Consider the following 14,899-nt stretch of genomic DNA (forward strand, 5'->3'; position numbering starts at 1 on the left):
TCACGGCAGAGTAAAAGTAAACCTGGCAGGAGCGGTTCATTATGGAAACGTCAAATGAGGGACCTAATCCCTTGTATGAAAATGAACTCAAATGAACACTGACATAAGTTGAAAAATTTAATTCGCAAAAAACATAGGCATACTAGATTATTCAGGTCCCTAGTCAAACAAGCGCTCCTGCCTGTTATTTAACGAAGAACGTATTGCTTCTGTACAACTAACAAAAATTAAGGTCACATTCTAATAATTTTATTTCGCTTTTTATTTTGATTAACTGCTTATAACTGTTGAACTAGGGTGAGTTTTGTATACGACGTTATAGCATACAATGTACGTTGCGTATGTATATTAACGATGTGGTTATCAAACTCGCTTCACTCGTTTGATAACATCACATCTAGTGACAAAAACAACCACTTTTCGCAACTAGTTGCATAAATTACTATTCGCCATTTTATCATCAAGTGTGGGGTGTAACCCGCGCATCTGCGTGACCTCCACAAGTATACAGCCTTGGTGTTTACACCTCAAGGGTCCATTCACAAAATGCGCTCGCGGAAAATAACGAATTGTAGACCCACTCCTTACTTGCACGCAAAAATGTATTGAGGACAGTTTTTAAAATTTTCTCTGGAGACCTCCACCAGTAAAAGAAATCCTTGGGCCGAACGAAGTGAAAAACTTATTTGAAGCCTTTAACCAACTGGATGGCGCATCGCCGAGAATCTTCACACCTCTGCGCCGCACTACGTAATCTTTCTTCGATTTGGCTATACAATTAAGCGAGACCACTAGATTTTTCTTTTCTTTTTTGTATGATTGTTTAGGTCTGAGGCATTCCCAATAACACTTAAAAAAAGAATTACATGCCCGCATTGAATGGACATAATTAATTGAATTTATTAGTGGTTTGCTGTCTTTAGCTGAATTTTCAGCGGTATGTAACCCATGGTGTTTGCTTGTTTGTTGTCGTTTAATTAATTTAACTTAGTGGTGACTGTTCTCCAAAGCCTCAATGCTCAGTTCGCGGACAATAGCGGCGATTTGACACTACGTAATTAATGTTAGAAATGAGTTCAGTGTTTCCTGTGGCAGGACGTATGGACAACACCAGTTTAGTTGTGGAGTTGCGATTCGAATAGACAATTCTGTCATTTGATTGTTTTTGTTCGTATTTATTTATTGGGGAATCACAAATAAACACAAAACTTGATAATTGCGTACATTAATTCTATTTTATCAACAAATACATTCGTCTCCATTCAAAAGTGTAAATTCGAAATTTTTGCGCCCGATGTATTGTGAATCGATTAAGCTCTCAATGACACTCGATGACACTGATGACATCCCAAAAAGTTGCAACTTGATATAATAGAAATGAAAACAAAAGATTCGGGTTTGATTAAAGTTTTTTTGAAAAAAAGATTGAAAATATTGCGATCGGAAGTGGATCGAATTAATAGACTGATCGCGTTCGTCAGACAATTCAACAGGATCAAATTCAGTCACAACCAATTGATAATTCCGCAGTAAGTTTCAAACGAAAACCTTTTTCCATGGGAAAAATGAAAACGGTGCTTATCATTCACCAAACATTTTTTGTTGACTTCTTTCAAGGGAATATTTGGCCGTCGTTGCGTTGCTGGAAGCGTTGCTGCCCGACGAATACAGAAACACGAACTACAACTCTATTGAACTGACAGGAAATCCGACTCCGGAACACATGGGTGACTTAATTGTTCCTATGATTGAGCGATCAATTAATAAAACCATGTAAGACTCACCGTCTCGGTTATTCCGATTCGATTTTCATATAAAAACAAAAATTGTTCTGTCAGATCCCGTGATGTTAAATTCAAATTGGAATCTGTTGATACGAGTCTTTTCGAACCGTCCGAGATATCAGACGTAAGCTCAACGGAAACAGTGGACTCGCCACCCCAACAGGTTCCCGATTGCGATGAACCAGTCAATAAGAAGACTAAAATCTAGCTAGTCATTGCATCATTCCATTGGATCATTTTCGTAACTTAAGTTTTTCATTAATTTTTCCCAATTATGATTTTTGTTGTTTCATTCGATTAGATAGGAAGGTACAATTAAAATAGAATTTGGAATAGCATACAAGTATCATGAAATGAAACGAAATAAAATTGAGAAATTGTAAAGTTGATCCATTTGAACATTCGGAGTTTTTCATTCGTAATTTACCATTAACTCATCACAATAACACCACCGTTGCTTTCGATACAATGATTTCTTAGCCTGCGGCATTTTCACATTCGTAATACCATCCGGAAAGGCTTGTGAATATACTATCCCTGAATTTTGTGTGCAATAGTTTAGGAGCAGCAGCAGAATCAATGCATTTAAATCAGAATGCTCTATGCACGCTTTGAGCTGCAAACGCCACACTTGGCAAAAAAAACATGAGAAGTTCCGAACAAGGACGAAGTGACTATTCTCAGTCAACTGAAGTTTACTTAGGCAAATTAGTCTCCTGCCTTTAGATGTAATGCGAAAATGTAAAACAAAAAGGAGCAACCTAAAAAATTGGAACAATTTTCGATTGTTTTAGGGGCCCTGAATTGATTTAATTTATTCCTAATGAAATGTTACGGGGTTAAACATGCAACGCCTTTTTTCAACAAAAGTAGATAGGGGCCGTTCATAAATTACGTAACGCAAAAATCAACATTTTTCAGACCCCCCCCCCCGGGTCTGTAACGCTAATTTATGAACGGCCCCATACTAGCGCAAAAATTGATAATAACCGCCGCTACACAGTACGAGGTAGCTTAATTGGTTCACACCTCTACGTTGCACTATGTGTCTTCCTTCGATTTAGCTAAAATTCAAAAAATTCATCGATTGATATGTAAATAGAATGAGAGATGGGACTTCAATCGACGACCATAATTCACAGAAATTCTTGGACAACCGAAGAAATTTTTTTATTAAGTGGGTCTTGAAGTTCAAGATTTGAACAGAATCCACTTGCAGCCTGGAACAGTCAACAAAGTACAATTTTACGCTATACGTGTTTCATCGATGTCAGCTGTTTCGCCATTGTAATTCGTATTGTTAAAACAGCTGAAATCGATAAACACGAAAAGCATAAAAATGCATTTTTTGATTGACCCTGGCTGTAATAAGCGGTATTTACACGCGTTAAGACAACTAAGATTCATTTAATGTTTAAACAACAAACCTGGAGAAATTATTCAATGCGATAATGATGTACCATTGAAAATGGGGGGTAGAGCATATTAGAACTGTTCGAAAACACTTGATTGAATCACTTTTCGATGAATTTTCTAATTAACTTTCCTGGTCTTTATGAATAACTCCTACAGGCTACATGTAGTTGCATGTTCTACATTAATCGGACGCGACTATGATGCACATTTTAAACCAGTCCTGTGCGTACAGTCTTATTTGCTGTCAACAAAGTATACGTAAAGAGAGTCGCACTCACACACTCGTTGTGGGTGGAGTGGTAGTAATCTGAAGAGTCGATAATGGTTATGTGAGTGATAGATGCACATGTAACAAATGGAAGGATCAACACGAATGAAAAACGAAAAACTTATCTTCTGGCCCCTTTACATAGTTCCTCAAAGTTCAAATAAGACAAGCAGGATTTCTTTGCTACATCAGACAATCAACTTTCACGACCAGGCACATCAAAATACCAGAAATTTGATCCAAAAATTAGAATGTATTCTTCACCAAAAATCAAATTCCTTAAATTAATCGCTTCAATACCGCCACCACTACACAGACTTATCGCGTTGTGACCGCTTCTTTTCTGGCAGCATCCTGCAGCAACTGTGTATCAACTTCATCGCCGGGCAATTGAACGTATCGCACAACCGAGCCACGAATGAAACAATTCTTCACTGACAGCATATGAGGATACTTTTCCGGATCGGTTACACTGATGTCGGTCAGTTTAATGTTCAGATATTGATCCACAGAATGTAGGGCGCCGCAGATACTGAAAGTAATTTGTGGAAAACGTTTAGTCGGATGTTTACTGTTTGTGTTGATTTTTGGAGGTTAGTGGTTTATACCTTAAATCGTTTTTCAGTTCCACAACAACATCCTTGCCGACCAATGACTTGAAAAATGAGTAGAAAAGCTGAGGGATGTAATCAATTAATTTAACAGAATTTAACCAATTTAATGGGAATTGTTACCATTATGCCGCTTGTGTAATTAATCTGTTTTCGTAAAAATGTTTGTTTTTCGCTTGTCAGAACGATTTCGTGTTGTGTCAGTGTTCTCGTCGTAACATCGGTGTTGTTTGGTTTTTAGGTAAACTGTGTAGACATGTCGATGCTGCTGGCAACGCTGATTTTGTAGAAAATCTGTTTCCATCTGTTCGGTCGTCAGCGTCGTCAGGGTCATCATCTCTCCATCTGTCAGAATGACAGTTCGTATGTTCATAACCCTAAAAATCATTTATCGCGCCATCAAATTTGTTTTTGTTTTAACGTCTTAGAATTTGCAATTTTATCGCCACTGTACAAGCCTACATTTTAACTACATTGGTTCAAATTATGTCCGAAGTCAGAGCGACACGTCGATCAACACGAATATCACTGAAGGAAAACGTCCAATTGAAAGAAAATGACGAAAATACTGGCCACGTAACAAAGCCAAAAACGACACAAAAGCGAACAACAGCGAACAGTGTAATTGAGGAAATCCACGAGACTGAGCCACCGAAACACTCTCCACCGAAGCAGAGAAAGCCAGCAGCTACAAAGGGTTCGCCTACCAGACTCTTTGAACGGTTGAGTCTAGACGAACCGTTACAGGAAGCCAATGAACGGAAGCCTCAATCAAAATACGCAAGTGCAAGAAAACTGCTCAACAGCAATGAAACAACGAAACTGCCAGGTAGAGAAGATGAGTTGGCAAAGCTATCGGAATTTTTAGAGAACTGTTTAACCAGCCAGAAGTCGGCCAGCATTTACATTAGTGGACCGCCGGGTACAGGGAAAACGTCGTGCGTTAACAAACTGCTACACGAATCATTTCCAGACAAATTCAATGCAATTTCCGTCAACTGTACGGGCATCTCATCGATAGGAAATATTTATAAGAAGATCTGCGAGCAGTTAAAATTGAAATGTTCCACGGAAAAGGAGAACATCACCAGTATCACCGAATACATAACCAGAAAGAATCAGAAAAAAATGGTTCTGCTCCTTCTGGACGAAATCGACCAATTGGCTGGAAACAAACAGTCCGTCCTCTATTCGATATTCGAATGGCCGGCGATGACCAATGCGAAAATAGTCCTAATTGGCATTGCAAATGCACTGGATTTGACTGATCGATTACTAACTCGACTGAACACAAAATGTGAGCTGAAACCGAAGCTTCTGCACTTTCCGTCCTACACCAAAGAACAGATCATTGACATATTTAAGTCACGTCTTGAGGACGCCGGTGCGATGGAAATATTCGCTCCGAATACGATTCAATTTTTGGCAGCCAAAGTTTCAGCAGTGTCGGGAGACGTCCGTCGTGCGTTGGATATTGGGAGACGGGTGATCGAAGTAGCGGCCAACAAAAAGGAAGGTCAGAACATTGATTTGAACGATCTGGGAGTCGAATTTCTGGACAGGCCCGAAGATAAAATTAAACTTCAAGACGTCTTGGCCGTAGTGAATGCCACTTATGGCAGTGCTTCGAAAACGTTCGACGACGAAAGCACCCATTTTCCGTTGCAGCAAAAAATCATCGTTGGAACGTTGTTGATCATATTGAAGAACGATAAGAACAAGGACATCACCGTCGGTCGATCGCATGCTGTTTACTCGAAAATCTGCTCGAAACGGAGCATCGCTCCGTTGGATCAATCCGAGTTTGCTGGCATGTGTGCGTTGATTGAGAATCGTGGCATTATCAAGGTCATTAAAAACAAGGAACCAAAACTTAGAAAAATTCAGCTGCAATGGGACGAAACCGAGGTGATGTCGGCGCTACACGACAAACAACTCATTGCTAGCATTTTAGCGGACACCACTGTCCTTGGCAGATGATCTCATTTTATTTAACATGAAAGTATTTTAATTAAAGATGAAATTATAAAGACAAATTTAAGGAAATCAACAAACGATTTTTCATTTTCGAGGTATCTACTACATCCAGTTGAGCAAGGGTCTAAAATCCGATTTCAATAACGAATCTGAAGTGTTTTTCCTCATCTAGTTTTCATTTGACTAAAGATGGTTCGACTCCATTGTCTAAAAAATGCAAAACGAAACTTTTGTAGACGAGTATATCGTCGATTTGAAGTTTAACATTTATTTACTTTTATTTATTTATTCTTACGTCAACCGGAATAAGCTATCTGACTACAACATCACTTTTTTTTCTCTTCTTCTTTTAATAACCAAACATCCCAAGCAACACAATACAATAACAAAAATAATGCCTGATTTCCTCTTACGCCGTGTACGCGTAAACCACGCCTCTTTTTATTGTTTCAGGAGTAAACGGAGTGCAAACGGAGCGTAAACGGCGTAAGGAAATCAAGCATAAGTCCAAAACGAAAATTAAATGAAAATGAAAACACACAGCGAAGTTAACGACATCAACCAAGATCGAGCGATGAGGCAAGCGGGTGTAGATTGAATTGATCCAGCGGCACAGATGGCAGCATCACTGATCTAACACAGTTACGAAACACGTCCCTTGACATCGAACGGTTGTACGCCTGGGAGAAGCAGTTGAACATCCTCACAATACTGTTTATAGGCTCATGCTGACCATAATCCGTTCGGTGGTACTCAACAATAAGGAACTCATGCCTCCGAAAAGTCCTGTTCGGATGATTAATTCTCAATTTCAAAGCTAATGACGATGCACGTAGACGTCCGCTTAGCAGATCAAAAACGAATAGATCGTTCAAGTTAATTCTTCTACGCCATAGTGGTTCGATGTTGATGGAAGCACAACGATCTAGATAACTTGGTAGACGAACATTAGAATTTTTTTTTGGATTGACTCCGTCTTCATCATATGAGACATTTGATGAGGGTGCCAAACGACTGAAGCATATTCCAAGTACGAACGAACGTGAGCAAAGTAAACACTTTTAAGAGCTTGAATGTTGGTGAACTGCTTACAAATCCTCTTGACAGACCTCATTTCCTGATGAAATCGACAAACCGTAACCAACAATTGGCAAGCTGAAGTGGTAATCTTTGTTCGCACACGTGATCGTCAAATCCAACAGTAGTTTTTGTTGCGCCTCAAGTACGTTCACATCTTCTAGATCAGGCAGATTCGCTGTCTGGCCGACCGGTAGGATAATTGAAGTGGAGAACAGCTGTTTTAGAATTGTCGATATCTCAACGTTCTGAAACGGCAAAGAAAAGCGTTAACGGCCAGGTCATAAAACATTTTCTGAATTTGATAGTGGACTCATCGCACTTACCCTTGCTATTTCTTTGGCCGAGTTACCAATTGTGTTGCAAACAAACTCTATGGAATCTAGCAGACTGTGTTGCAAATCTCGATCGAATGTGTATGGTATTGCCGATACCGGCCCATAGAACACCTTGTACGGAAATTCGAACGCCTTGCGGCCACTTTCCTACGAACAAGCAAATATAGAAAATTTGTTTACATCAAAGTGGTCGAATATCAAAGCGGCTTTTTTAGGTTGACAGCAATTAGTTATATTGTTGATATACCTACGTTTCGTTATAATACCTTGAGCCTGTCGGATTCGCTCATTTTTCTTCTGTTATTCGCAGCAATTTTAATGAGTGATTTCTTTTGATTTTTCATTCTAAAATGTTAGCTGTCACTATGTTTGTGTTTATGTCGAATGCTAATGGTTCGAATTCGAACTGCGTTGATTGCCATATATTAATGCGTTAGCGATGAGTGTTGCCAGAATTTAAAGTATTAAGGTTATCTGTGATGTAAAGATCTACAGTGGATTGTAACACGTTGGGAAAGTAGGTTTTTTGTCGCACGATGTGTTTTTCTTTTTTCTTAAAAGCAGCCGTTTTATTTTATTTGTATCAGTTTAACGATCGACAGACAGGCCGAAGCCCAATAATATGTCAATAGGCAAATTACAATGAAGCATTAAGAAAATCATAAACCAAAAAACATAGCAAATTCATACGATGTAAAAGTACAATCAGGAATGATCAATAACAACGTTAAATCAAAACGTTCCTTGACGAGACTCTTGAAAACCGAAAACCGATCATCCATCAAATTTAACTGCGAAAAATAAGTGTCGTGGTGTTCTTGAAGGCGGTATAAAGGAGAATTACGTTGTATATTGGTCTTAAAGTTTGGAAGATAAAACAGTTTCTTTTGCCGGGTAGATATGCAACGACTATCAAACGTAAGCTGTTGGCAAAGCTGCGAATCGACGCGGTGATGAACCAATTTGAAAAGAGTCAGTTCGTCGTTCTCCAATCGCCTGGATTCTGACGAGTTCAGCTTGAGAACTGTGAGCCTTTTGTCATACGATTGTTTCTCGATGTTGAATTTGAAGAAAAACTTTCTCGAAAATATCCTCTGGACTCGCTCTATGTGGTTGATTGAGTTGCGATAGAATGGATTCCATACTGATGAGCAATACTCCAATCTGTTTCGGACGAGAGCGTTATAAAGCGTCATAATACTTGACTGCTGATTAGAAAAGTATTTTCCACAACGAAAGATAAAACCTAGAAGCTGTTTTTTAACAAGTAAAACACGCACGGGCCCTGAAATGTGTTTTTCTAGTTTATCGTCACATCTAGTTAAAAAATGAAATACTTTTGGCAACTTGGTGCTTAATATTATTATGACTTATGACAAGCGAAAGTGCCAAAGATCTACCGTCCAAAACAGATACTCATACAACTTTTCATGCACCAAATTCACCAAATTACGAGAAAAATTCTGTTATTCTGTCCCAAGGCATGAAAACATTTTAGAGAGGAGGTGCATAATAAACTATTTCATATACTATTTCAATGTGGCTTACACATCTGTGCTTACACTTACTACACGTATTTCAGTGAAAACACATAGATGTGATGAATGAATCATGTCATTGATTTGTAAGTTCTACAGCAATCTATTATCCAATTTCCTGACTGATTAACTGAAATTTGCAGATACCTTCACAAAATTTTTTGTTACGATAAGGGATATAATGTAGCAGAAATGACCAAAAATAAAACTAAGTAGCAAAATTTAAAAAAAATTGTTTGAAATCCAAATCAATTTGTTATCACTTAAAAGCCTGCCGATATTACTACTGAAGAGTGTTGACTTACAGGTCATATTTGTAGAAAATGTTGAGGAATTGAAGGTAGATAGCACATAGAATTCGAAATAACTCAGTAAAAAATGAGCACTTCCACTGACTGTCTATTTTGGGTAGATTTCAGTGACTTTCCCGAGTAGAGTGAATCGTTTTATCTGATACGTACAAACAGTTTCGATTCTAGACTTGACACTAGTTTGTGGGGTGTTGCAATTTCGACATTTTTTTTATTTAAATGTCTAACCCACCTGGCACTGGCACCACGAGAAATGATTTATCGGAAAACCTTTAATGTAATCTTTGTTGTAAATGCGGTTCTTAATTAAAACTTTTAATATAGCAATAAGTCGCAGAGGTCGAGTTTTCTAAAATTTTCTAAGGTCAAAAAACCACTTCCATATAAAATTTTCGGCCCTGCAGAGCAGAAATTTGGTCCCAACGAAGAATTGCTCAACTTCGAAGTGAAATCTCGGACAGAAGATGCATCTTACGCTTGATCGAATTTATCGTTTTTTCACTCAAAATTTCATGAGGAATTTACAACAAAAGAGTTTTTGAAGATTGGGTGGAAAATGTCATGAAAATGTGGATTTTATTGATAGTGCAAGTCAGATCTGAAAATCTTTATGAACTTTCGCACTATGGTAAATAGTTCGTCCTAAAAGAGGTTGAACTCAGCTTTTCAACGGCTTCGCTTTGACAGTTATGGAACACTATATGAGATTTGGATAAAAATCAAATTTTTAAAATCGATCCACCTTACTCCATTGCGTTAGTGATTTGCAACGAATCGAAGGGCTCTGCGACAAATAGAAGGCTGATGTGAGTCGCCTTAATGTGACATACCTTTCGAAAGGTATTTTAACAGAGAATACAATAAAAGAAAACTTCTGCAAAAATTATTTGAAATCATTTTGAGTTTACGCTACAAGGTTCAAAAATAGGGACACTCGTGATTTCATTTTTTTAAATGTCACAGAAGGCTGTCATCTATTATCGAAAACGACTGCGAAAATAAACGAAAAGCTCTGACTAATGAGGTATTATATAGCAGGAAGCATGTTCAAAACAAATGAAGTAAAAGATTTCTGAAGTCAATCTAAGAAAATCTTCGATCAAATGGATTAATAAATCAGATAGTAAAACCAAGGTTCTGAAAGAACAGGTTAAGACACCAAAAAAAGGCGGGTGACGTGACACCAACTTTGTTAATCGCACTCATTACAAATTGTGTGAAAATTCAACTGGAATAAAATAATTTTTATTTTTTTATTTTTGTTAACTTGAAGTCGTCATATAAATTTTCTTAAACGTAGACGGCGCCACAGAGAAATGTTGGTATCATCGCCTTCGTGATCTTAACCTGTTCTTTCAGAACCTTAAGTAAAACTGTTAATATCCTTGCTGTCTGTGACAGGTTAAATGTCGGAAACGTCGTATCAATAATTAACTGTAATAATTGACAAGAGAATATTTTTCAATCTAAATTATATGTAATGATCTAATGGCAACGTGTGGGAACACTGCATCATGTGGGAACCATCGAATTTATTGGGGAACGTACTTGTTTACTTTTTATTGTAAACCCCTTAAATTATTATTTTCTTTGTTTCACTCATTAAACGAATAATTTATGGAAATATCGATCATGAATATGCTAAATTTTTACTTTGTAAACTATATTGTAAACTCTAATCGTTAATTTATGACATGATGGAATCTCGTACATGAAATAATTTCCTGCAGAAGACCTATTAATGGGAGTATTATAATGCAATTAAGTTCAATACAATTTAGTTACATTGTGAAATACTTAATGATTTTTCGGATATTCATTTACTGATGTTAGTAACGGAGTTAAACACATTTTCCATTTATAAGCGCAGAGTGTTTCTGTAGCAGTCTGGATCCGGTAAGAAAGGAGAGGAATGATTTTTTCAAAAAACTATAAATTTGTAAAACCCATTTTACATTAACTCTCATTTGAATATGATTTTTTAGACCCGTACGAAGTACTGGGGTCTTATAGGTTTACGCATACCTTTGAAACACGTCGAATTGGACTCCCTGAGTAAGGGGAAACCTATTGTGGTTGTCTAGAGATGCCAAATCAGTGAAGAAAAAAAATGTCCGTCTGTCTGCACGATAACTTGAGTAAAACGCATCCGATTTTGAAAATTCTTTTTTTTCCCGTTTGGTAATGTCAAAAGACAGGCTAAGTTCGAAGATGAGTGATTTTGGATCGACCCCTCCCGAGCTGTGGCCCAATAAGTGCTTTACGGCTTTTCGAAGATATCTCCGGACATTTAAACATTACACTTGTAAATGATACGTCAAATATAAGGTATTTACAATACCGATCGACAAAAAAAAGTTTATGGAAATCGGATGACCGACTCGTGAGTTAGACCCCTTGGTGTGAAACAGGCACAGGGCGGCAAGCAGTTTTAGCTTGTAGGTCGGCCACATTTGAACATATTTCGTCTGTTTTAGCTTTATTAGATAGGTATTGACCGTACCAATCAAGAAAAAAAACGTTTTTGAAATTATATTCTCCGGAGCGTGAGCAAGGTCTCTTGGAGTGAGCTCTTATCTGGCTACTCGGCCGTACAGTGAACGTGGAGTATTTTGTCAATATCTCGAGTAAATTTTGACCGAATTTCATGAATTTTTTTTTGTTTGAAAGGTATTAACGAATGTAAAGCGTCGGTAAAATTTCCGATCTCCTAACAAAATGGCTGCCGGGGGCCATATTGGATTTTAATAAAAGTGATATATCTTGGGAAAAATGGTACTTAGAGAGTTTCTGTTAACATGGAAACAATTTGTTATGTGTGTGGGGTGTTTCAGGCATTCCATATATGGACATCTACATATATCTATATTCACCTATATTGAGCTATATACAGGCATATAGAGCTATATTCATCTGTGAAATGTTTATTTATAGGAAAATATAGGTAAATATAGCGGTATATAGCTGTTTAAATAGGAATTTATGAAAGTTGACTTCGTACGGGGCTGTCTATATTGCCTCCGGCAATTTATTTGTATATGATAACAAGGCAAAGAGTGGATAATGCAAGTGATTTTAAAGCGCGAATAGCTTTTCAGTAGAGAATGAAGTAAAAGAAATGAAGAGTTTCACAGTAAAGTCTTTTGATACAAATAGGTCTTTCGTACGGGTCGGCGTTAGCTATGTTTTTAACTACAATTATATATGCAGAACTGTTCTTATGTTAAATGACTTGTGATAGCAATGCGTGCTGATGATTCTCTGAACATTGTGGCGGTACCCTGGGTTAGAATTTGCCAAAGAAAATATTCAAAAATGTCTATATTCCGTTGTCTTGAATCTGTTTATAACGTTTTTCAAAAAGAAAAATACAAACAAAAGTGACACTTTCTCTACAGCTAAATGATAACATTCATATATAACTGGGTCAATGAGTTGGATGATGTGCCCCTTTTTTTGTCAAGCACTCACTAAAACAAAGTCATACACACACACGCTTTCATGATATTAATATCGTCTATATTTAAATTAACCACGAAAACCTCATGTTCTCTTCACCTGAAGCAAGACATTAAAACCCTTTCGCATCAAATTCAACCGAAAGTTACTAAAATTATACCGCAAGCTATGTAACAACTATGTAAATTCCGTATGTTTAGAGACTAACTTACATCAAAACCATTTATATTCATATTAAGTCTGAGATGAGACACTCATATTGTAGCATTACCATTTTGTGTGTGGAATGTGGAAAGAAGAAGAAGAAAAAAAGTTAACAAAGAATATATACGTATGGTTTGATGGTTGCCGGATGTTCATTTTCTATGTTGTGGGTATGGTTTTATTGGATTATTGTGCGAAAGGTAAATAGGGGATGAATTTTATCATTATTTTTGATGTATGTTTTTTAACCTTTTACCACTTTAATTCAATTCGAATCAAAAACTTAATTATCGAAAGTTTTTATGGGTTTCACTACCTGCATAGAGGTAGAAATGTTTGTGAACAAAAACGTTGCTCTGTCAATGGAAAAATCAGAGGAAATCTGTAATCCAGTTAAAAGCATCCAATGCATTTTAGCTTTCGAATTCCATTTACTTCATTTACCTAATTTAAATGTTACCATGCAGATATTTATGCATTTAGCCTTGAAACTTTACATGCAGCAAAATATTTTGTAATTTATTAGTATAGCAGCATCCCGAGTAGAAAATCCGTCGGGAAAATGAAATTTTTTTTATAATTTATTTTGGTTCTACAACCAAAATAAAAAATATTCGCATCATTAGAAAGAATTTAAAACGAACGAATTTTTTTATAAATTCATTTCTAAATTATTTCTCACTCTCGAACCAAACGAAACGACATTTTTGTTAATGCTGTCTAGGAAACTGTCAGCAGACTGTCAGCAGGCAGTAAGTTGCTAACACCAATACACGTATACAAATACAAATTGAAATGTCATGAATATAAAGCGATACCATAGCCGTACTAAAAAAAAGTCGGTACATTTTGTTGACACAGTGTTTCGGCGTTTATTAAAACAGAAAATGTTGTGAGTTTTGATTTCACTTTTAGCCACCTAAAAATGCGTTTTTTCCATATATCGTTGAACAACTTTTGTCTTAAAATAAGTCAACGAATCGAATGAATCAAAAAAATTAATAAAAATTTTTGATTTTCCTGACGGATTACAAAAAAATGACAGAAAAATTTTTGTACACCTGTTACTGACTACGACGACAAAAATAAATAGTGAGCTCTGCTAACGTCCTCTAATTATATAGCAAAAATCATGTTGAATCAAATGAAGTGAAAGATTTTCTTTCAATCTATCTAAAAATTCCAAGTAAAAGATCCAATTAAATGTTCCAATGGTATTACGACATGTTTGCGGTCTGTGAGAGGTTAAGAGCCAAGACTTCAGGCGATTGGGGAACAAGCGGTCTCCGATTTTAATGAGTGATAGCTCGTTGGATTCGTCTTGTAATTCTAGGAAACACGTATCTTTCACTTTTTCTCAAAAAAAAAATTATTTTCTGTCAAAAGCTCTCAAAAGTAAAGACATGTCAGAGAGTACCGAAAACAGTTTTTCGGCAATAACTCAAGAAAAAATTATTTTAAATTGTTGTAATGTTGTACAAATGTCGGCCTTGGAAAGACCTACAGGTAGAGTATACGCACTGCTTGGTGCGAGTACATCCACGAGACTTATGACTAAAATTATGGTGAATGTTCGGAGAGTCCGGATTCTCTGCAGCTTCTTTGTTCCACGGAACTGAGTATGGGGTGTTGTAGCTGGCCTCACCCACTATCGTTGCACATATAAATGAACCCAGTACTTTTGTGCTACAAGCCCACAGATGTCTTGAAAAAAAAGTTGGTGCCAAAATGCAGATTTTTTCTTTTTTTTCTGAGGGCTCTTCAGCTGGAACAGCATCTGGAACGGTACTACGGCAGTCTTTTTTTATCGTCTACTATTCTTTTACCTTATCAATAGAAAAACGCTTCGATATGTCGAAATCAGTATATGTGAAGTGTTGTATCGCTGAGGGATTCAAAGCCAATAAAAACGAAAA

The 14,899-nt window shown here is 36.9% G+C and overlaps 5 protein-coding genes across 5 annotated transcripts in view; 2 read left to right on the forward strand and 3 right to left on the reverse strand.

The window, feature by feature from the left end:
* The window catches only part of LOC119080844, a 26,428-nt gene extending 19,069 nt beyond the window's left edge, over nucleotides 1–7,359 (reverse strand). Inside the window, exon 1 of the mRNA XM_037189406.1 lies at nucleotides 7,350–7,359. The gene's annotated coding sequence lies outside the window, so the exon portion shown is untranslated. The remainder of the gene's footprint in view (nucleotides 1–7,349) is intronic.
* LOC119080866 lies at nucleotides 1,355–2,173 on the forward strand. Its single transcript, XM_037189444.1, has 3 exons — nucleotides 1,355–1,529; nucleotides 1,618–1,773; nucleotides 1,839–2,173. Exons 1-3 carry the CDS (start codon nucleotides 1,378–1,380, stop codon nucleotides 1,990–1,992), a joined length of 462 nt encoding a protein of 153 aa, XP_037045339.1. The 5' UTR covers nucleotides 1,355–1,377; the 3' UTR covers nucleotides 1,993–2,173.
* LOC119080869 (U6 snRNA-associated Sm-like protein LSm2) lies at nucleotides 3,702–4,353 on the reverse strand. Its single transcript, XM_037189449.1, has 3 exons — nucleotides 4,203–4,353; nucleotides 4,077–4,144; nucleotides 3,702–4,000 (listed from the first exon to the last, which is right to left on the reverse strand). Exons 1-3 carry the CDS (start codon nucleotides 4,203–4,205, stop codon nucleotides 3,787–3,789), a joined length of 285 nt encoding a protein of 94 aa, XP_037045344.1. The 5' UTR covers nucleotides 4,206–4,353; the 3' UTR covers nucleotides 3,702–3,786.
* Nucleotides 4,432–6,126, forward strand: LOC119080846 (cell division control protein 6 homolog). The gene has a single exon (XM_037189408.1). It carries the CDS (start codon nucleotides 4,566–4,568, stop codon nucleotides 6,057–6,059), a length of 1,494 nt encoding a protein of 497 aa, XP_037045303.1. The 5' UTR covers nucleotides 4,432–4,565; the 3' UTR covers nucleotides 6,060–6,126.
* On the reverse strand, nucleotides 6,314–7,822 carry LOC119080865. Its single transcript, XM_037189443.1, has 3 exons — nucleotides 7,738–7,822; nucleotides 7,460–7,618; nucleotides 6,314–7,381 (listed from the first exon to the last, which is right to left on the reverse strand). Exons 1-3 carry the CDS (start codon nucleotides 7,813–7,815, stop codon nucleotides 7,145–7,147), a joined length of 474 nt encoding a protein of 157 aa, XP_037045338.1. The 5' UTR covers nucleotides 7,816–7,822; the 3' UTR covers nucleotides 6,314–7,144.
* Nucleotides 7,823–14,899: the final 7,077 nt, after the last annotated feature.

This window comes from Bradysia coprophila, unplaced genomic scaffold (assembly GCF_014529535.1).
Source record: "Bradysia coprophila strain Holo2 unplaced genomic scaffold, BU_Bcop_v1 contig_350, whole genome shotgun sequence".
Classification (NCBI taxonomy): Eukaryota; Metazoa; Arthropoda; class Insecta; order Diptera; family Sciaridae; genus Bradysia; species Bradysia coprophila.